Below are 22,595 nucleotides of genomic sequence, written 5' to 3' on the forward strand. Positions count from 1 at the left end.
TTGTCGTATACTTTTTTGAACTAGACAAAATTTCTGACAATTTAAGCCCTTAACCATCTCCACAAGTGTAATACTTTCCGAGATACGGCGCTTCAACTATTGGTAAATTTATTAGTTTTACAAGTTTTATCAAAATTTGTGTTTTTTCTTCGCAGAAAGTAAACTTATAAAATATGCACGAAGAATTGTCGTAAGTCGTAAGCAGAGTTGGACTGGGTCACTGGGTCACTGGGTCACCTGGGTCACTAAATTAAACTGGGTCACTGGGTCGCTGGGTCACGTCATACTCTTTTCAGTTAGACCCAGTGACCCAGTTTGACCCAGTGACCCAACTTGACCCAGTTTGACCCAGTGACCCAGTTTGACCCAGTGACCAAGACCCAGTGACCCAGTTTGACCCAGCGACCCAATTTCACCCGGGGACCCAATTCGACCCAGTCACCTAGTTTGATCGAATAACGCAGTTAAGTCAGTACCCTCGGTTCAAGTGTTCAGATTATGAAATAAATGAAATGCTGGTTTGTTGAAAATAATGCTCGATTGCTTGACATTGCTGCCATTTCTGTGGTGTTTGCTTTAATACTGCCGTAAAAAAACTTCCCATGTCCCGAATTGTATTGGAATAATGTTATTTCTTTGCTTCAGGGCTTACCAGTTTGCTTATGTTAGCTTAATCCAAATAAATCTTTTCTCTAAATACTTTCATTGACTACTTGACTACAAACTATAAACAAATGCATTTGATTTTTTTAGATATTAGTTCTCTTGAATGAAATTGGGCTACGTGCTTGTTGGCGAATATTATTGAGGAAGTTTTTTTTTAAATTAAAAGTTACTTGAAATTGTTTTGGATGATACCTAACAATAATTTAATTACTGGGCCACCGGGCCAAGACGGGTCACTGAGTAAAGCTGGGTCAAGATGGGTCACTGGGTCAAGCTGGGTTACCGGGTCAAGCTGGGTCACCGGGTCAACTGGGTCACCGGGTTACTGGGTCAGTAAACTAACTGGGTCACCGGGTCACTGGGTCACTCAATGCTTGACCCAGTCCAACTCTGGTCGTAAGTCGTAATAAACTTGTTGTTGAAGAAGTGCTAAAACTTGCGGATAATGAAAGCAAATTAAATATTGTTTTTTGTCTTTTAGTGGAAAAATATCCATGTTTATATGATGCGTTATTCATTCAAACCATAGTGTTGTGAGTAATCTTTCTGCTACTGTTCCAGATCTTCTATATTCGGTGGCCCTTTTGAATGGCCGAGCAAGGTCAGGCAAAAGGAAAAAATTCACAGATTTCGCAATCCTTGCAACAGGTAGTGGATCTTGCTGAAGAAGACGATGACAACTTTCTTATCATGGGAGATGCTGGGGATCCAGAGGATATCAACATTCTAGCTCTTTCTGTGCGGATTTATGGAGACTCCTCACCACAAAGTCCCCCCAAACGAACAATATGTTCATGAGGTTTTTATGCGAAAAAAGGCAAATTTGATTAAAACTGAAGAATTTACGATTTTTGAAACGCTGTATCTCCAAAACTATTAGACTTACAGATCCGGATAAGGACTTGAATTGTCGCAAATTTTTTCTAGTTTAAAAAAGTATACGACGGTAATTGCTTTAAAATCTGTCCTTCAGAACTAAAACTAACCAAAACCTAAAAATAATATAAAAAATGACGTATTTTCGAGTGCTGCTTTGCTCGCACAGGTCTTTGGATGTCGAAAACTTGGATTTTTGACATCCATATTCATCCTAACAATTTAAAAGAAAAATTAGAGATGACATATCTGATGCAAGGTATTATGATAAGTTGACTGGACTATAATTAAAATTCTTAAAGGACTGTATTAAACATAATAGTTATTTATGCATCAAGGGCATTGGCATTAAGGCGATATTTATGCCGAGGGCGACAGAACCCGAGGGCCTCCGGCCCGAGGGATTGTAAGTCGCCCGAGGGTTAAATATTGAGTAATGCCTGAGGTGCATACAACATTTTATTTTTCATCGTTCCAAAGAATGCATTTCCAATATACAAATGTCATGATTATTGTTTGCCCAACATTAAAGTGCTATACGAATCAAGTTGCATCTTTTTTATGACATAATATAACTCCGTCAATCAATTTGACAGGCCGTTTGAGGGCATAATGAGATGACAATCCATTATGCCCTCTCATTATGCCCTTGGACGTAATAGACTGCTTCATATATCACATATGACAGATATAATTGACATATAATAGGCAAATGAAAAATAAATATAAAAATACACATGACCTTATTTATCAGACCTCTAGAAAGTACCATCTAGTCGTCCAACTTTGGAAAAACTGGAGCGCCTTCTAATTAGGATGCCATGAAATGGACATTTCGTTCCTGATGTTAATGTCGCATCATACAACGGCCGAGTTAATTTGAAGAATATTAATTGCACACCAAAGCGTTGTCAGCGAATGTTTAAATACGTAATATCTCGAACGGATAAGCCCTTTTTTATTAAGTAACTGGAGCTGGTTTTAAATGACTACGTTAGCTTTTTTCTCGGTTCGATAATCTTCGAATCGAAATCGGTACGGGTTCACGAAATGTTCCCAATAAGTTTCTCCGGCGGATGGATTTAATTGAACTGGGTCGATAATCTCGGGTTGCCCACTAACTTTCTTCTTGAGTAGGCAAAAAACGTAATACTAAACATGTCTTCCCGTGAAAAGTCTTCCAATCACCTTATTTTCGCGGCCGCCTCCTGGACTATATGGTTTAGTTTTCAAATCCGACGACTATTTTGAAAGATACACTTGACTGTAGGGCTCATGCGAGGGCTCAGGTAAATACAATGCAACGAACTTGGGCTACTCGCGCATAGCCGGTGAACTTGAGGAAATAAAGACCAATTAGTCGAAGTATTATTTGAGTCTATTTTAATTAAGTAGTCGGCGGTAGAAAACGGCGGAGCAGAGGACGGACGGACGGACTAGGGCGCCACCAGACGAAAATCTCGCGCCTGGACGATGTCGGCGGTAATCAAGGGCGGACGGGTCGGTTTCGGTAGCCTCGGAAGTAGTCTCAATCGAAGATGTTAATTCCAGGGATCGGCGGGCAGGTTCAAAATGGCGGCGGTACTGTTTGGAACTCTAGAGCAAAAATATGGGCTACCGGCAAATTTCCTAGCGAAAGAAAAGTAATTAGTCACAGTTAAAGTGGCGGTTTCTATATCGGGCAAATTCGGAAGTTAAAAAAACGGCTTACTTTGGGAAATTAATATCGCGGTCGGACAAAGGTCAATAAAACAGGCAAAAGATCAAACTTACTTCCGGCACGTAGAATGCAAAAGGATAGATAGATAAATCTAAATTACGGTACGCAAAATGGCAAAAGATATTATGGATTTACTTACGGCAAGTAGAACGCAAAAGATAGATAGATCCATCCAAAATTGAGCGTTTTCTTTATAAAGAAAACCCGTTTTTAATAATTACTCGGCTCCTGTTCGTGATAAAATTCCCGAACATCTGGCAATCGATTCGTGAATTAAGCGCGCACAATTTGACACCAAAATCTCCTCGGTAGATGCTTCTTTACTGTAATTCATTTAATTCGTGTATGCTAATTATACTTACTCAAAAGGCCAAACGGAAGGTCATGAACTCTTTACATTAATTAATACTTTATGTTAATTACACATGTTCGGCCAAAAAGGCTGCTGGCGGTGAAACCAAAAAATATTAATTGTCCCTCATCTTTTCCAGGATAAGAGCCTTTGGTGGTTACAAAAATAATTCCAACATTCCAACATGAACTGTCGCACGCGGACTTATTAACCCAGAACAAAAAACTTAGAAGGGAAACGTAAACGGGAACAACTGAGTACAAATATAATTAGTTTGGAGAACATTCAATAGATGGCGCATATTTAGCGTGCTTGTTAAAGTTACTAAATCTAGTGACTTTAGTACGTGTCGCCATTATGACAGTTGAATTTTGAATTTTATTGACAGCTTATTGTGCTTTAAGTATAATTACTATTCATTATTACAATGAATTATGCATATACAAATCAAAAACGTAAATGTTGTGTGACAAATTGTGAAGACGTTTCCCAAAAATGGAGCCCGAAGTTTTTATAGAATTGGTTTAGAACATAATGTGGAAGAAATTTACACAAAAGTTTTTGGTTTGTGAACGTCATTTTTCTGGTTGCGCTTTAGAACCTGGAACAGGAAGAGGTTTAAAGCGTGTGGCAGTTCGCACATTATCTTTAGCGGGTAACACTAATTGAATTGTAATAAATTGCTACATATTTTGTTTTTAGAACGATCTTGAGAGCATCATAAAGTGTAGAGTTCCATGAAGTTGATCTTGTATCTTGTATATCCATATTAAATTAAATATAACTCCTTGATTGGATTAATTGGAGTTGTTACTTATAAAGTGGTCTGTACTCTTTGAAGCCCCTGACTGTTGAGGTGCATCGGCATTAAACTGAATTTATCTGGATCCCTAACAAACAAAATTGGACTTCACTGGCTGGATTCATTTACCTTTTAGGTTTCAGCTAGTCAAATCCAATGTTATTGTTACAGATCCGGAGAAATGCAGTATAATGCGGACGTAGCTTACATTTTAATATTTAAATTTGGCGCCATTCACGCAAAAGCTGCTGAGAACATACACGAGATGGCGCGTCATTTTTACATTACATTACTAGATATAGAAAGTTTCCATTCTAAGTTTGTTGTTCTATGCTTATTAATTACGATATCTCTTTTGTTTCCATGGCATCGCGGAAAGTTCTTGAAATTACATTAGAGTTTCCATTCTAAGTTTGTTGTTCTATGCTTATTAATTACGATATCTCTTTTGTTTCCATGGCATCGCGGAAAGTTCTTGAAATTACGGTTTTCTATTTAACGAAGCCCAAACCAATCGATACTATACAGGGTGGTCCTCATAAACGGCAAACTTCACCTAGAAATTCTGGATGCTTCGTTACAACAACAAACTATGTAACATACGTAAGAGGTTCACTGAAATAAGTCGTATCAGTATTTTACCATCAGTACATAAAAACCGAGCTGAAAACCACGACAAGAAATTGGCATCTGATATATGAGATAATTCATCAGTTGCTCATAATAGAGATAGCCTTCGCAGGTATTGCGACTACATTTTTTAGGGTTGTTTTGAGGTTTTTATATGTTGATTTCTCAAGGTTTATATTCTTTAGTATGATTTTGTGCAGCTTTATCCACGTAAAAGCTTGAATATCCATTTAAATTATTTATTGTTTGACACCCTGTATCCTTCAAACGACTCGCTCGTATTTGACGTGTAGAAAATTTCCAATGATGTCACTCGACCCAACGTTCAATTTAAAATTATAGAAGGGGCGGCAACCCTGCTTAAGGGGTCATGCCAGGGGTGTGCCTTTTTATTTATTTCCTCTCTTGTTCTGGGCCCTCAACAGGTTTTCGCCCAATTACAGAGTGACCCGCATAATGCTTTTTAGAGGTGCCTCTGCAGAGGATCTTAAGTTGTTCTATACTACTTAGGAAAACTGCAGGAAAACCAAATTCGAAGTAGCCGGCAGAATGCTCGAAACTGGTCTAAGATAATTCCCATCTCTGCCACAGATGAAAAATTCACCTCAACCCAGGTTCGAACACCCGACTTCCGAATTTATAACCCAACGCTCTACCACTGAACCATATAGCCGATCATTTAAGTAAAAGATGTCCCCCTTCCAATCAACATTGACATGCTTTTGTGTTTTTTTCCAAAAACTATTTCCTTTCGAGTTATTCAGTCTGTTTCGCTTTTTTTGTTTCACCCTGTATATCCGTCGTTTCCTTTTAGCATAGCATAAAAATTATTATTGATGGACTGCAATTGGTTTTGATTTAGCATCTGAAAGGAATTATACCTTCATATGGTAGCTTAAATCTTACGTGTGATTTAAGCTTTTTGTGTGATTTAAACCTTTTTTACAATTTACAATTACAATTCCTTCTGTAAAAGAATTTCATTGTAAGCCCTTTTATAGCAGAGCTAAAAAAGGCTCAAATCCATTTGATTTAATTCACCAAATAGAATTAAATCATGAATTAATTCCTGCCCAGATCTGCTTTCTAGGACATATCCAAAAATGTGATACACGAGTAGAAAAGACTCCAGGCGCTGGATGCCATGCCCCAGGTAAGAAGACCAAAGTTCCAGATCCAGACCAAGGACAGCAAAAGTGGCAGAAAAGCAGGAAGCAGCGGTAGCCAGCATGGCATCACAAGCAGAAGAGGAAACACAGGTGGAAAAGGTTTGGGACCTCGAGGAAATACCAAGAGTAATGAAAATGTCCTAACAAGAAGAAGAATGTGAAGAGCGCTACCACCAAACCACTGTGATGAATCCGCATGGAACGTACAGGGTGACTCATCGATTGCGCGGAGTAACTTAATGTCTTGAAGATAAGATTTTTCGATAGAGTGCTTTTGTATTATGATATGGTTGAATATTCTCCACATTTTAAAAATATTTGGAATTATACAGGGTTGGTCCACAAAGTAGGGCGCCAAAATGGTACATTTTTTTAAAATAGAACCTCATGTATTTGAATGCATTTTTGAATTCTACGTGTAATTGTACGTCTTTTTTAGTAGTTTTAAAGATAATTCGATTTTTAAGAAAAATTGGGCATTTGCAAGTGTCAGTATATTGTCAAAATTAGTACTTAAATTTCGACTCCAGGTTTTATATCTTTTATCCTGGTTTAAGTAAAAGTCAAATAAATACATCTACCATAAAACATTAAAAAAATAGCCTACAGGGTGTTTTTTTCTACATCCAAAGTTCCAAACTTCATATTAAAAATCTCACTTTTTTAATGGAACACCCTGTATATTTTTATGTCATCATTTAGCTCCTCCAAAAACCTTCAACCATATCATAATACAAAACCACTCTATCGAAAAATCTTATCTTCAAGGCATTAAGTTACTCATCATCGTTGACTCACCCTGTACATAGTGAAAATATCATTTAAAAGAAGACCCATATACCCTAAAGAGGTTCAGATCTTTGGCAGTCTAGTACGACAACCAAGCGGAGAGTAGTAGTTGTCGCATCCCCTAAAGGCGCTGTGATAGGATGAACCCAAATGAGATGATTACGTGGGACCAAAATTGCAAAGTAAACACGGCCGGCGCGACGTAGGGAAGATGTACCGCCACACCAAATGGGAGGAGGATGACCACCGATATAACATAATGACATAAAGACCCGCACCAAGGGAATTAACCTGAGAAACATTACACGTAAGCCACGACCGAGGCAGTTTTAACGATCTCAAAACAGTCCATAGCCTCTCAAGGGGTATCCATCTGTGGAGCACGGAAACAAGTAGGTACAACGGGAGAAACAACCCGGAAGGAAAACAGAAAAGTTTTAGATGGAACCGCTGTACAGGGTGGAGACTTGCGTAGCGCATCATAGGCATTTCAATGTAAAATTCATAACATGCCATTATTGGCTCCCCAAATTATTTTAAAGCAAAAATGTATTAAGGTTTTTTGTAGAAAAAAATTTTTTACGTCAATCAACCGTATTAGTTTTCAATTTTTTGCATAATAAAGACGGAAAATTGGAAAAATAAAACCCCCATCTTTTTCAATAATCTGTGATGCCATGGAATTTTATAATACAAAAACTACGCCAATATCCGTCATGCCATGGAATGTCTGCTATAAAACAAATCAAATTCTATCAAAAAGTATTATATTTGAACGAATTCAACATAAAGAAAGACCAAATTACTAAAAACGGTTTCCTAATATAACAATTTACAATAAATGTTCGAATAAGTCACCACTAACTGCAAGACAGTAACCAAGCCGATCATAAAATACATTTCGAACTGCTGCTAATTGATAATTGGATATCTTTTTGTTTTAGAAAATTCCATGGCATCGCAGATTATTGAAAAAGATGCGGGTTTTATTTTTCCAATTTTCCGTCTTTATATGAAAAAAATTGAAAACTAATACGGTTGATTAAACGTAAAAAAAATTTTCTACAAAAAACCTTAATACATTTTTGCTCTAAAATAATTTGGAGAGCCAATAATCGCATGGTTTGAATTTTACATTGAAATCCCTATGATGCGTTACGCAAGTGACCACCCTGTATATACCACCCCAGTTGCCACTCCGGCGGCGCGGCAAAATGTTCAATCACAGAGTAATCTGGGATTGACCACTTTAATTAAGTAATAAATTAGAATAACAGGTATTGCATAAAGTAGGTTACAATAACAATAAGGTGCGAATTCTGTGCAAGAACGCATCGTTTGCAAATTATAAGTGAATCATCATTAGGTCAATAAATTGCACATTAATTATTCTGATACAAGTAGTTAGTAGGTCACAATAAATTGTTTAGATGCGTAAGGAAATTAATTAATTAATAATAATAATAGTGTGTCTTTATTAAATGTATTTACAAATACATTTAAAGGCGACGTTCAACTTCGGTACCGGAAATATAACAAAGAGAAAAAAAAGAACAATTGTATATAAACATTGAATAAGTAATCACTTATTCAATGATATAAATCAAAGACTGATTAGAATTAAATTAGGTACTATTTATCGAATGCTTACTTAAACGAAAATCAATGTTTAGGAAATTACCCTCAAAATTCGCATCTCAGAAAACTTATCTTTAAGTAAATCGGCCCCCAGACTTTGGAAGATGCCCCTGGAAAATTCTCGGTAATCCAGTCCCTGGGTCATTTATCCTAAGAGAAGTGCTTAATCTTAATGGAACTCGTTCCAGGTAAAGATTTTCCAAAGAAAGGTGTCCATTAAGAGTATTTGCTAATTAATGTTGCCATTTTTGTATAGGTATTTTAATTACACTTATTAATTATCGCCGCTGATCCCTTTCTTTATTGACTGACACTGAGTAATGCCAAGAGGAGGATAGTCTTTGGTAATACACAACATGTCGCAACGTCCACCGGCCACAACGCCCTCTCCGCCATACTATAACTATTAAGTCCTAATGTGCATGTTCACATCTAAAATTTGGTCATAAGATCTTTTTCCAATACTTCTAGTAATTCTTGAGTTTGATCGTGGCGTCTTCTACATCCGGTATACAGGAACAACATTTCCGCTTTCTAGAGCATAGTGTGCAATTTCATTCTGTTAAGATAGTAATTTCCCTCAGGTGGAAGACTTCCATTTTTCATCACTTCTTGGCAATCCTGAGAACATTTGAGTTTTGCAAACGGAAAAAAAAGCCTACCTTGACCTTAAACGGTGGGGTGTCGTAAAATTAAACATGATAAGAAGCATCGCATTAAATTTTCAGTAGGGCAATTTTATGAATTTTTTGTCACTCAGATCGCATTCAGTAACACTTATTTTTAAATCGATTGGCGAAGGTTTGGCATCGCTGTCTCTTTTCATTGTCGAGTTAGACGAGGAACATACGGACAAAACCATCCTTTTCTTTCGAAAAATTCCCCTAAAAAAATAAATCGACCTAAATGGCACGCGAGCAAAGCGATAAATGCCAAAAGCTCAACTCCTGAATCATACAGTAATTTTCCAAAAAATCAAAATTTGAATAAGAATGGCTGACCTCTAAACAAAGCATTGTACCTATATTGATAGAAAATTGAACGCCAGGTGGGCATTCTTCTAAAGCTGAAGGATTGAATAAACCCTGCTTCATCCTATAGGAGATTTTTTTACTAAATCTAATCAATCAACAAATTAAATGTTGGGGGACCAAAACCGTGAAGTTGGCCCCCCAATTTTGTTTTTTCAATCTTTTTTAGCGCATTTTTGCTAATTTATTTGTAAAAAGTAGCTTTTAATCTCACTTTGGCTGGCTGGCTGGCTGGTCGGCTGGCTGGCTGGCTGGTTTGCTGGCTGGCAGCAAATGTGGGCGCGTAGAAGAACTCTTGTAGAAAGGCAACGGGTGTACGTGTATCTACAAGGCCGTGTAATTTGTAAACCTTGGGGACAAGGCTACATGATGTGGGGTTGGCGACATCTGGGCGTCGTCCTCGAACGTAGTATACTAACGTGAAGGTTTTTCAGTTTTTTCCTATCTTCTACTACAGTTTTGGTCCGATTCTTTTCAAATTGGTGTCCTCGGAAAGATGTTGTAAACACGCACAACTCCTGCGTGGCGGAATTTTGTTTTTTGGCCTAGGGGCGAAATTAACGACCTTTTGCAAGGCGCGCGCGCGCGTCTTCGAGAGGTAGTCAACTTCGGGCACCTTTTACCTTCCGTTGCGAATTCTGTCACGCGTTTTAACGTTTCGTAAATCTCGAATGGCTGTCTCTCTTTCTCGTGTCGCCAATAGAAGCTCGAGCAATGAGAAGTGCCCCCCAAAAATTAAGTACTATCTTGTGGAAGGTTTTTAGCGAGATCCACCAAAATGTGGGTGTAATATAAGTATGCACCGAAAAAGGAACTGTGGTAGCCTCCGACAAGATCTAACTGATGGTGGAGAAAAATCTTCAAACGCGAATTGCGGGTGAACGGGACGTCGGAAGTGGGTACCGTCAAAGGGAATGTGGTAGCCCCCAACACGATCTTACTGATGGTGGAGTTAAATCTTCAAACGCGAATTGCGGGTGAACGGGACATCGGAAGTGGGTACCGTCAAAGGGAATGTGGTATCCTTCGACAAGATCTTTTATTCATGGTTGAGTCAAAAGTGGCTAATAGAATACTGATCTGCCACACAAAAATGCACTGAAGTCCCTTCGATCTCACACGAGGACTTTGATAATTTTTTAGAGAAATGTGCAAACGAAAAATCGAACGTGCAATACATGAGCAAACGAAGGAAGTATTCATCATTATTTTGATATTAGAGGACTAACTTCACGCGGTTCGAGTTTTGTATTGAATAGAGTTGCATTTATTGAAGATTGTGTATGCGCGTCCTGTTTGATTCAGAGATTACAATAAAGTAAGTACCAAATTGGTAAATGTTGAGTGTTCTTTATTCGATCTAAATATTCTAATGCTTTGATCTGATCCATTTAAAAGGATATATACGGAAATTGGACGTAATCTTTTATAAAAGGATCTCTTTGTATGTTTCTTTCCCATCCTGTAATGTGAATCCTTAAAATGATTAGGCGCTCGTTATATCGAGTAATAAGAAACACTTTGGCACGTAGTGCTAACTACGTAAGAATCTAGGGTTGGTAGTTTTATCCGATCTCCATCCAGACGCTTGCTAAATGCACAATGTACCAATTCGGAGATTGAGACTGAAACCATGATCAATAAGTGCCAATAACAATAAATCGAAAAAAACAAGCTCCAATTGTAAATAATGTTCAGGGCGGCAATGCACTAATTTTTGTTTGTCCTCGTGCATTACTACATTCTGTTATTATTCTGACCTCAAATAGACGGAAATGAAATTTCGTTTCAGTTTTGCTGAAAATGCAGCAAACTAAACGTCGATGCGCGCATTTGCTATGGAAATGAGTTGACCGTCCGCTATTTGTTCTATGTCAATTTCCGATCGCAGACCATCAAATTACTTTATTATTTACCTAAATAGGGCGACTAAATCAAATTTAAACAACTTTTTGACGTATTTTGATAAACAGTGGAAAGCCATTTCTGGTATCAATGTCGCATAATAATATTCGAGCTTTGTAGCCGAGGATATGAATGTTATATATCAATTTAGCCTGGTTCAGTCAATGGTAAATACGATAATATATCATGTCGCTAGTCAGCTGTACCGCCACCAGATCAGCCCTGTTGCCTCCATTGTACACGCGAATATCTGGAAAGTCAAATATTTACACAAGGCTTAACAATGAGTTTACGGATCAACAATACCAGTTATTTCTTTTGTTCCGCGCCGTAAGCCTTCGATAATAACAAAAAGTTCAGATGTGCGCGACGGGAACAAAAACGGTAATCATCGTACGACAATTAGAACGGGCCGTATAAATATTAGTAGCGTGTTTGCGCCAAAATTCCGTCCTTGTTTGGGGTAGAGGGAAGAGACCGCAATCGAAATATAAACTCCGCAACTGTATTTAATGGCAACCCGTATACCTTCGGCTTAATTTATATGGACAATTGAGTTGCTTAAATCGTATATGAGGGCTTATGTAGTTATGGAATAGCGTAAATTTGTAGTTATAAACTCGCTTTGCTTCAGATTAGTTTAACTGCTTAAGCTGTTACACAACAAACTAGTTGCGTTGCCATAAGCTTACGAAGGTTTAGGAAGAAACTCCGCATATCATGCATATCAAATTAGTTTATTGCGAAGATAACTGGAAAATCGCTAAATTATTACCAAATACCGCGTAATACTGATTTAAGTTTAATTTCTTCCTTTAAGTACTTTGGAGATGGAAGGTAGGTAGTTTTATAGATATATAAAAGCTTCGCTTTATAATATAAATTTCCCTCTCGCTATACACCTATCAACGCCCTTTTGCTATGGATTGGTTTAATCGCTCAGTTCGAGTAATTATTACCTACTTTTACTTTTTTTTTACTTTTTACTTTTAGCGAAGAGAGAAAATATCAACTTAAAACTAGAAAATACACAAAAGAAGGAAGAATAGTAGAGAAACAACAGAACAAGTTTAAATTGTGCACAACTCTTGTGCAGATAAAGTGCATAAACATCAGATATCACTATCAATGTTTACTTTCTTGGTAGATGAGATTCTTTACAGTTTACACATAAACATTTAAATGTCGCTTGGCATACATTCAAAATCCTCCGACACTCCATTCTGCAGATATCATCAATAGATATGTCTCGTCCTGACGTTCCACTTGCCCTTTAATTCGGAGTCGTGTTGTCTATTTTCTGCTAATTCTTTACTTCTATCAATTATTCTCATATGCCCAAGACATCAAATACCCTTACAAACTCCCAGAATTGAGCTTGTCCCACTACATTCCAAAATATCAGTTTCATGTCACCATTTTCCTGTTTTATTTTGTTTTTCTTTTTTCTTCTGTTGTTTATGTCTGCAACCTCCTGGCCCTGTCTTCTCTTTTGCTGTTAGCTTTCCCGTTCTTTTCCTCTCTGTTCTCACTAATCCTATTTCAATCTATATTCTTCATCTTCTACCATTAGTTATGATAATAATTACATGTTACAAACGACTGTAGGATGATGTTTCGATTGTAGGATGATTCGCTCCCGAAAATTCGCCCCGGCAAATTCGCCCCTGAAAATTCGCCCCCGGAATATTCGCCCCCCAAGAAAACTCGCCCCCCAAGTAAATTCGCCCCCGGACTATTCGCCCCAGAAAGATTCGCCCAGGAAAATTCGCCCCCGGCAAGTTCGTCCCCGACAAATTCGCTTCTGGAAGATTCGCCCCCGGCGATTCTGATCCCGTAGGATTCGCCCCATAAGATTTATTAATTCTCGGAGGTAACAGGGCCAGCAGTTCATAAAATGAATTTTGGTTAATTTTAATTTTTTTTGTAATGTAATGACATATGGAAAACCCACCTTAACTTTTGTATTACAAAAGAAGGTAATATATAATCTAATTTAAATGACATTTTTCATTGACTGAGTTGTTAGCTTCATTTCTTCCTAACAGAACGTTTGATGGCTCATTTGGTCATTGGTGGTGTATTTGTTTTGAAACTTTTTATGTTCCTATAACTTGTTATATTTTGGCGCGAATACGAACGTTGATTTTTGGTTAACGATTCTACGACCTTTTTTTAACTTTCGGATCAATACTTGGCTTGAACACGTATTTTGAGTTTGGTATAAACCCGTGTGAAAAAACAGTTTTGAGTATTGAAGTTTCACGTGGTGCTGGTAAGTTTTGTATTATTTTTTAATTAGGTAGTTAGATTTACTTAAAAAAAAAAATTTTGGGCACGATTTTCTAAGATTTAAAATATTACAATCCTAATAGACGAAGAGTTTATTTTATTGTAAATCAAACACAATATTTCACCTTTCGTAATACAAAAATGTGAAAATCAAACTGACAACAGCAAAAAAGGAACTCTTATGGCATCAGTAATAAAAACGTGTCTGTATTGTCATTTTTATACATAATAGTAGGACACAAAGTAGATACTAAATTCATTGTGTTTTTAAGGTCTAAATTTTTGGTAAATGGTCAACGTTCAACATTTTTTGATCTCAAGTGGATACTTTGGACATTTTAAAACTTTTATGGCATTTGCACATTTTTTACAAAAATTCTCAAATTTAAGGCTGATCCGACGGGCTGAATTTGGAAGGAGTACAAGAGTACCGTAGCAGACTAATTGCTACTTAACTAATAAATATGTAAGCAAACTTTTTTTTATATTTTAAAGAAGTGGGATGTTTGGAGTTAAGATTTTTTTAGATTATTTTAATTATGATTTGATACTTCAGCAAACTTCATCAATGTTGGTGTTTTTCAACACAAATTTACATCAAATCTGGACCAATTTTGAAATGTAAGTCTAAAGAAAGAATCATCCTTTGTTTGTACATTGATGCCAAAAACCTTTCAATACATCCATAAATGGCTGAGTAATTAGACTCCTTTGTAAACGCAATTTGTTGTAAAATGTATTGTAAACATACGATTGACGTTGAACCGTTGAATCAGCATTTAACAGGTGAGACACGATTGAATATGAACAATTTCGAATTGTCAGTCTCACCGTATTGAGTTCCAAATACTTATCGTAATTTTTGCAAATATTTATTTAATTAATTTAAACCAACCTATTACTTCCGAGTGGTAATAAATGTTATGGGGCGAATATTCTGGGGGCGAATTTGTTGGGGGGGCGAATTTACCGGGGCGAGTCTTCCGGGGCGAATTTACCGCACACCGTTACAAACCAGTTCCCGACGTTTTCGTCGATAACTTTCCTTTGACAAATTCCATTTTTACGAAATTTTTCACGAGCTCCTAATTCCCACCCCAAGAAAATTCGTTTTCACCCCCACCCCCACTGCCACCCCCGAAAGATGGGCCCCCGGGAAAAAAACGCAGAGGGTAAACGATTAAACTCGAAGAATCACGGCCGTGGCTAGGGGGGGTGGGAGGATCGAGATTTTCGAATGACGCGGTCGCGGAAGTCTCGACAGCCCCCCCCCCACGCGCGGGAGGCACCCTAAGAAAAGGCGAGGGTGAAAAAAGGGCGTAATTGTTGGAAAAGTTTGCCTTTATCGACTTCAATCCCCTTTATCGCTCGCGGCGCGTAAACGAGACGACCTAGGAAAAACTTGCGATCGATCAAATGCGGCCCCAAACGTCCCTCAACTTACGGCGTACCATCCGCGCCAAATATCAATCTTTTCGAACCGGCGGTTCGCCCCCCCCCCCTTAAACCTAACCTATGATAACCGCGGAGACCTTTCCGACGATACCTCACACACCTTCCTGTGATTTTCCGTTACCGAGATTCGCATTTTGGCGACGTCGGTCGGTGTCGCCGTCGCGGACCTTTCAAATCGTATCCTTCCCCTATCGACAACAAACGGGTCACAACAACAATATAATATACAGGGTGATTCCTATAGTACCTGCCACCGTTTGGGAGCGTGTAGGTGGTGCGTAGGGGAGTATTTTGATATAGGACACTTGGGGTCGGAAATCTAAAATAAGGGTGCCAGAGCCAAATTTACCTTCTGGAATTTCGCGCCTGTAGGTAGGCAACCCAACCGGCCGGCGGTGCACACGGAGCGATCTCAGGCGGCGATGTGTGGCTGACACTTGATCAGAATTTTGTTTAAACCCACGAAATCCCGTCTGCAACGACGCGTATCAAGTGAATAAACACTATGGCACGTTTTACTAACACGGAATACGCGGACATGCACTTCATGTACGGATTGGCAAATGGTAACGCACGAGCTGCACGACGAGCGTACGCTGAGCGGTATCCAAACCGTCAGTTACCCTGCAGACAGGTCTTTCAAGAAATTCACTTCCGACTGTGCGAGACAGGGCAATTGCAGGTAAGCTGACGGAGGCTTAACTTTACACACAGATTCGTGATGCACATCGATACTTGGGTCATTTAAGCACCCATTTCGAAAAGTTTGTTTGTTTACACCGACCTCCTCCTATTTCGCAGCCCACTAGCGCCCGTGATCGCGATCGCCCGTTGGTAAATGCCTTAGAGGAGGATGTGTTGGAACGTTTCGAGGCAAACCCGCGTACTAGCACTCGACTTGTAGCAGATCAGGTGGGTTGTAGTCAACACACAGTGTGGAACATCGCCAACAACAACAACTTACACCCCTATAAGTTTAAGAAAGTGCAAGAGTTACGGCCGGGTGACCATGAAAGGAGGCTGGAATTCTGCAACTTAGTCGTCCAGGAGGAAGAAGCTAATCCGAACTTTCTGAGGAGCGTGCTAGTTACTGACGAGAAAGGATTCTCAAGAGAGGGGACCTTCAATCCTCGTAACAGCCACTACTGGGCGGAGCACAATCATCATGAAACGTTTACGCGAGGATACCAGGACAAGTTTTCTTTAAACGTTTGGGCTGGCATCCTGGGGGACAACCTACTGGGGCCTTACATCCTCCCTCCGCGTCTAAATGCCCATAATTACCTGATTTTCCTGCGCGAGGTGCTACCAGAACTTTTAATGGATGTTCCAGTGAACTTGTACTGGGACCACTGGTTCCAGCACGATGGGTGCCCTGCTCACTACGGGCGGCAGGTGAGGGAACACTTGGACCAAACCTATCCGGACAGATGGATCGGCCGTGGAGGTGCGGTGGAGTGGCCTGCCCGCTCGCCCGACATCACCCCATTAGATTTTTACTTGTGGGGTGTGATGGAAGCGCACGTCTACGAGACTCCCGTCGAATCCGAAGAGGACTTAATTGCGCGCGTCGTCATGGCCGGAGAGGCTGTTCGCCAGGACATAGGAGTCTTCACGCGAGTTCGAGGGGAGTGGTTGGCTAGATGTAGGAAGTGCATTGAGAACAACGGTGGCCACGTTGAACACTTGTAAACGTTATTGCTTTTGACTGTCGTTTTCCCTCCTTCCCTCCCATGTCGCTTCCTCGCGCTAACTCGCTCAGCATCGCTCCGCGCGAAACGTCGGTCGGTTGGGTTGCCTACATACAGGCGTAAAATTCCAGAAGATAAATTTGGTTCTGGCGCCCTTATTTTGGATTTCCGACCCCAAGTGTCCTATATGAAAAGACTTCCCCTAGGCACTCCCTATACGCTCCCAAACGGTGGCAGGTACTATAGGAATCACCCTGTATACACACACGTATCTACTGGTACGCGATCGCTCTCCGACGTTATAACACCTGAAATATTTTGACCGCGTCTTCAGTAGGCGCCGGAGTTCACGCGCACGGATGCATTTTAAAGCGCCGTGCATCCCTTAATATCTCCCTTATTTACCGGCCGATTCGTACCAAATTCTAACTGTAGCTGTAGGGGGCTCGAAACGGGATTTTCACATTTTTTCATCCCCTCCCCTTTTCGAGATATCGACGCATCTCTGTTGTCTTTCGACCTACGGTATCGATACTTCGCAATCACGCGTTTTGCGACATTTCTAGACGATCTACAGAAAAACAATATTTATATTTTTGATCAAACACTTAAACCGCGATATCTCGAGAACGGAACGTCGTGGGTAGTGGTTCATGGGTGTCTGTAGAAAGGTTTCGACCTTTCCTAGCCGTTGGTAAGGTAAGGAATTTCGAAACAGAGATAGAAGCTAAGAACGGGCGGGATTGGGTGCCCCGAGTCCCCAAACCTCCGAATACCAAATTTGGACGAGATCGGACGGTAAACAACGGAGATATAGCGACCTGTAATTTGACACCACCGAAAACACTTAAACCACGATATCTCGAGAACGGTGCGTTGTGGGTGTCTTTGGAAAGGTCTCGACCTAACCTAACTGATAGAAGGAATGTTAAGCGCTATTTTAGCAAAATATGCATATTCTAGCGTAGACTTAAAATGTCAAGCATTTTTACCAATCTATACGATGAGATTGACTAAAGAAAGAGCTCACCAATATATTGGTCCTTTTTGAGCCGAATCAAATTTTTCCGCATTTTTGCCTTTAAGAATACAACACACAAATTCCCGTCATGGCGTCATCGCACCGAATTCGGCGGGGGATACCAAAACGACGTTGGTCACTCGCTCGCTAAATTCTGATCTAGTTTCCTAATCTTCCAGTTTATCTGTTTACCCTTCTTTATTTATATGTGAATTCGTCATGTATGTATATCCCCCTCTCCTTTAATTTTCCCTTTTTCCTTATAACTTTTTTCGCATGTTAGTTCCGTGATGACTACCTAATTTCCTCTTACTTCAAACGTTCACGCGTCTCTTACATTCTCCTCTACTTGTAGGTTTTCTTTTAGCCATTCCTCTATTCTCTCCCTTTTTTCACCTCTACTTCCTTTCTCTCATTTTCTTCTTCGAGTTTTTTATTCTTTTTCTTTTCTCTGTTTACCTTTCTTTATTTATATGTCAATTCGTCATCTATGTATATCCCCCTCTCCTTTAATTTTCCCTTTTCCCTTATAACTTTTTTCTTCTTTTCGCATGTTAGTTCCGTGATGACTACCTAATTTCCCCTTACTTCAAACGTTCACGCCTCTTTTACATTCTCCCCTACTTGTAGGTTTTCTTTTAGCCATTCCTCTATTCTCTCCCTTTTTTCACCTCTACTTCCTTTCTCTCATTTTCTTCTTCGAGTTTTTTATTCTTTTTCTTTTCTCTGTTTACCTTTCTTTATTTATATGTCAATTCGTCATCTATGTATATCCCCCTCTCCTTTAATTTTCCCTTTTCCCTTATAACTTTTTTCTTCTTTTCGCATGTTAGTTCCGTGATGACTACCTAATTTCCCCTTACTTCAAACGTTCACGCCTCTTTTACATTCTCCCCTACTTGTAGGTTTTCTTTTAGCCATTCCTCTATTCTCTCCCTTTTTTCACCTCTACTTCCTTTCTCTCATTTTCTTCTTCGAGTTTTTTATTCTTTTTCCTTATCCCGCCTGGTCTGGATTCGCCCCCTTCCCTTTTTTCTATTCCACTTTCTCTCCACTTCCGCTATAATTTGCTTCGCTGATCTTATTACTTTCTTGCTCTATCGAAACACTTCGAACCACTGTTTCCCTTTTTGCTTCTTTCCTCTTATTACTCTCTAGACTAATCCCCGGCCGCGTTAGGGACTTGCCCACGTCAACAGCTACGAGTCACTCGTCCTTCTTAGCCGCTTCACTAAAATCTAAATGAAGGTGAATAAATGTGGTCCTGTAAACAGAGAGAAAATTTGAAACGTTTCCGCCTCAAAAGAAATTAAGAACGTCTTTCGAGTATTCATTTATTTTGTTAATCAACCAACGCCAATTCAAGAATAATCACAAAGACATAAAGTTTCGAAGGGGTACAAAGGATTAATTTAGGGGAAGCAGATATCATGATCCATAGGCGATAGTGGCAAAAATTGTAATAGATTTACCTGAGAAAATAGTAGTCATCGTGGATTCAGAGCTTTTGACTGCTTTTTGAGCCTTAAAAAGTCACTTTTTTTAATCAGCAATAATGGTACTCTGTTCACTACAGGCAAAAAGTAAGATTGACACTCCTTTTTTCTATATTAAAAGGTTAGGACATTACTTCATATTTGACCACTCCAGACGTGGTTGTTTCAAACCTCCGAGTGAAGTACAGGATCTTGTAGACTAAACGTCTCTTTTACGATATTCGCGGTAGTAAATTTTGAACTAGGGCTGTAGTTTGCTTACGAGGTGTAGTTCATTTATGACCCTCTTACAATTCATGATCAAGAAAACTCTACTAAATTAAATGTTTAATAAGTCAAAAATGTATTAAAAAAAGTTCCTCATTAATCTTCGCTTACGTGCCCAACTACGCACTTATACATGCCGTAAGATATCTCGCATACATTCGGTGCAGCCTTCGTTTCCTCCTTGCAAGCGGCATAAATTGAGGGTGTCAGACCGGCGACCTGCCGTAGAAACTCATCGAGAATCCATTCCCCTTTCGAAACGTCCAAAATTCCCATCCGTCCCGAAACACATTTAATATAGCATTTTAAGGGGTCGTGCTCGGGGTATTCGCTGTGCAAAAATAGCCTGTCCGCCAGACCTTGTGCTATCCCTGTTTCGGTAACGCATTCCTTTTTAAACGGGAAGGTTACTCGTTCCCATGCTGCCTGAATGTGCTTGGGCGCCTTCTATAGTTAAAAAAAAGTCAAATTTCCGTACCAGTAGTCGATCTACATACCTTTTGGGCCGCTGATAGCGAATCCAGGGAGATCAAAACGAAAACTAACGTAAGTAATGGCTTCATCGAACACAGCATTTTGTCCGGAATATACCAAACTTGTTCTTTATATCTTCGGATAAGCAGTAACTTTTAACCTTTACTCCCAATTTCGCGGTCAAGGATAACTTGTTCCTATCATTTCTGGACGATAACAGTTAGACCATATCTTTCTTGTTGATTGATATTAATTGTTACTTAATGATCCTGTAGTATATTAATTACCCTATAATTGGTACTGGTCTTAACTTTCTCTAAAAATATTATCGTAGTAAACATTGGAAAAGTTTGAAATTAATCAATCAATAAACAAATGCTGAAGCAGTGCCCATGAGTTTTTGATTTTTTCAGTATGAAGTGTCTACCACAACTGTAATACAGTTACAAACGGAAAAGTAGGTCATTGCTGTTGTTGTTTAAGATGAAGGCTTGGTAGAAAACGTGAAGATAAAGCACCTTGGAGCACCAAGTTCAAGAGAAAATTTGCTGTTTTTTTTCGGTTTTTAATAACACATCAAATGTATCAAATGTATTCCATATCTAAGCTCTTGGAGACACTTGAAAACGTAATGGCTTAGAAGTGTACCAAAGGTTTTTAAAAGCTTTTATTTTTCATTTGCCTATTATATGTCAATTATATCTGTCATAAGTGATATATGAAGCAGTCTATTACGCCCAAGGGCATAATGACAGGGCATAATGGATTGTCATCTCATTATGCCCTCAAACGGCCTGTCAAATTGATTGACGGGGTTATATTATGAAATAAAAAAGATGCAACTTGATTCGTATGAAGCACTTTAATGTTGGGCAAACAATAATCATGATATTTGTATATTGGAAATGCATTCTTTGGAACGATGGAAAATAAAATGTTGTATGCACCTCAGGCATTACTCAATATTTAACCCTCGGGCGACTTACAATCCCTCGGGCTCTGTCGCCCTCGGCATAAATATCGCCTTAATGCCCTTGATGCATAAATAACTATTAAAGATACTAAAATTTTTTTTTCATTGGAGGCTTTTGGTAGTCTTAACCCATTGTAAGCGCTCTTAGAGTTTTAAAACCTTGAATGCACTTAGAAACCCGTAAAACTCGTAAGGCTCTGCAAGACGCGTATGTTAAACACTACTAAAACGTTGCCAATACCATTAGAATCTCATAGAGAAAGAAACATTCCATGAAGGCTGTTAACCACTCTTGTCTTTGAGGTTTCTAAAAACCTTTAAAAAGTCTAAAGCCCTTTACGTGCACTTAAAGGCTCTACAGTTTCGCGTGAACTTCAAAACACTACTCCTGAAGACTGTTGGGGTTTTTTGAAAAGTTTTGATCGCTTTTGGCCTCTAAAATCTAAAATTTAGGAATTAGCCTACCACAATGTTTTAAAAAGTGAGCCACCCTATGCTCCCTTATTCTTCTTATTTAAAGAAAGATTTAGTGGTTCTGACAAGAGTTTCTCCAATAAAGTTTAGTCTAGCGGCTTATAGCAACAAAAACTATGGAGGATTCTTGGTTTTGGCACTAAGAAACTGTAACGTTCTCTTCCTTGCCAATTTAAAATTCCAAATTAAAATTCCGTTTAAGTGACTCTTCTCATTTATGTAATTTAAATGGTATTCTTTCCTTTTTAAACACGTTTAGTTTTGATGAAAGTTAGTTCTATGGTAGATTTGTTATTACCCTAGTTCTTTATTTTGCCGCTAGAGTTCACGCTATGTACCTTTCTGAATTTCATTCTATCCCTGCTTTAATTTTGTCTTGCCTAGAACCTGTACTTGTTCCGTTCAAGGAAGGTTCGTTCTCTCCTAATCTGCTCTTGTGAATAACCTTTTTAGTTATTATCTACCTGAGTATTTCGACTATAATCGACGCAGAACCTGGGTGCATTTTTACCTGGACCCGCCATCTTGCCGAAGCTAACATTGATGACGTCACATTACCTGATGACCTACCTACATCGACGTTGTTTACGAATATTGTTCGTGTTTAACTGCAAGTGTTACGAAACCTTTTGTGAATTCTTCGATAGTATATTGATCGTTAGGAAGATTTCACCTTACTGACATCGAGACTTGATGTTGTCTACGTCTACGTTATACTTTTGTTATTCCGAAGATTCATCCGTACTAGTTTAACAGCCTTGCATATCCTTCATATTAGTCTGTTTATCAATATTAAGGGAATTGCTCTTGAGTTCTAAATTAGTTTTTGAAGTTACCGAGATCTATTTCGAAAGTGATGTATATTTATGTTACT

The 22,595-nt window shown here is 39.0% G+C and overlaps 1 protein-coding gene across 1 annotated transcript; it reads right to left on the reverse strand.

Annotated features, from left to right (window-relative positions):
• Positions 1–19,843: 19,843 nt before the first annotated feature.
• Positions 19,844–20,438, reverse strand: LOC116174013. The gene is made up of 2 exons (XM_031491790.1): positions 20,298–20,438; positions 19,844–20,247 (listed from the first exon to the last, which is right to left on the reverse strand). Exons 1-2 carry the CDS (start codon positions 20,373–20,375, stop codon positions 19,897–19,899), a joined length of 429 nt encoding a protein of 142 aa, XP_031347650.1. The 5' UTR covers positions 20,376–20,438; the 3' UTR covers positions 19,844–19,896.
• Positions 20,439–22,595: the final 2,157 nt, after the last annotated feature.

Source organism: Photinus pyralis, unplaced genomic scaffold (assembly GCF_008802855.1).
Source record: "Photinus pyralis isolate 1611_PpyrPB1 unplaced genomic scaffold, Ppyr1.3 Ppyr1.4_LG6, whole genome shotgun sequence".
Classification (NCBI taxonomy): domain Eukaryota; kingdom Metazoa; phylum Arthropoda; class Insecta; order Coleoptera; family Lampyridae; genus Photinus; species Photinus pyralis.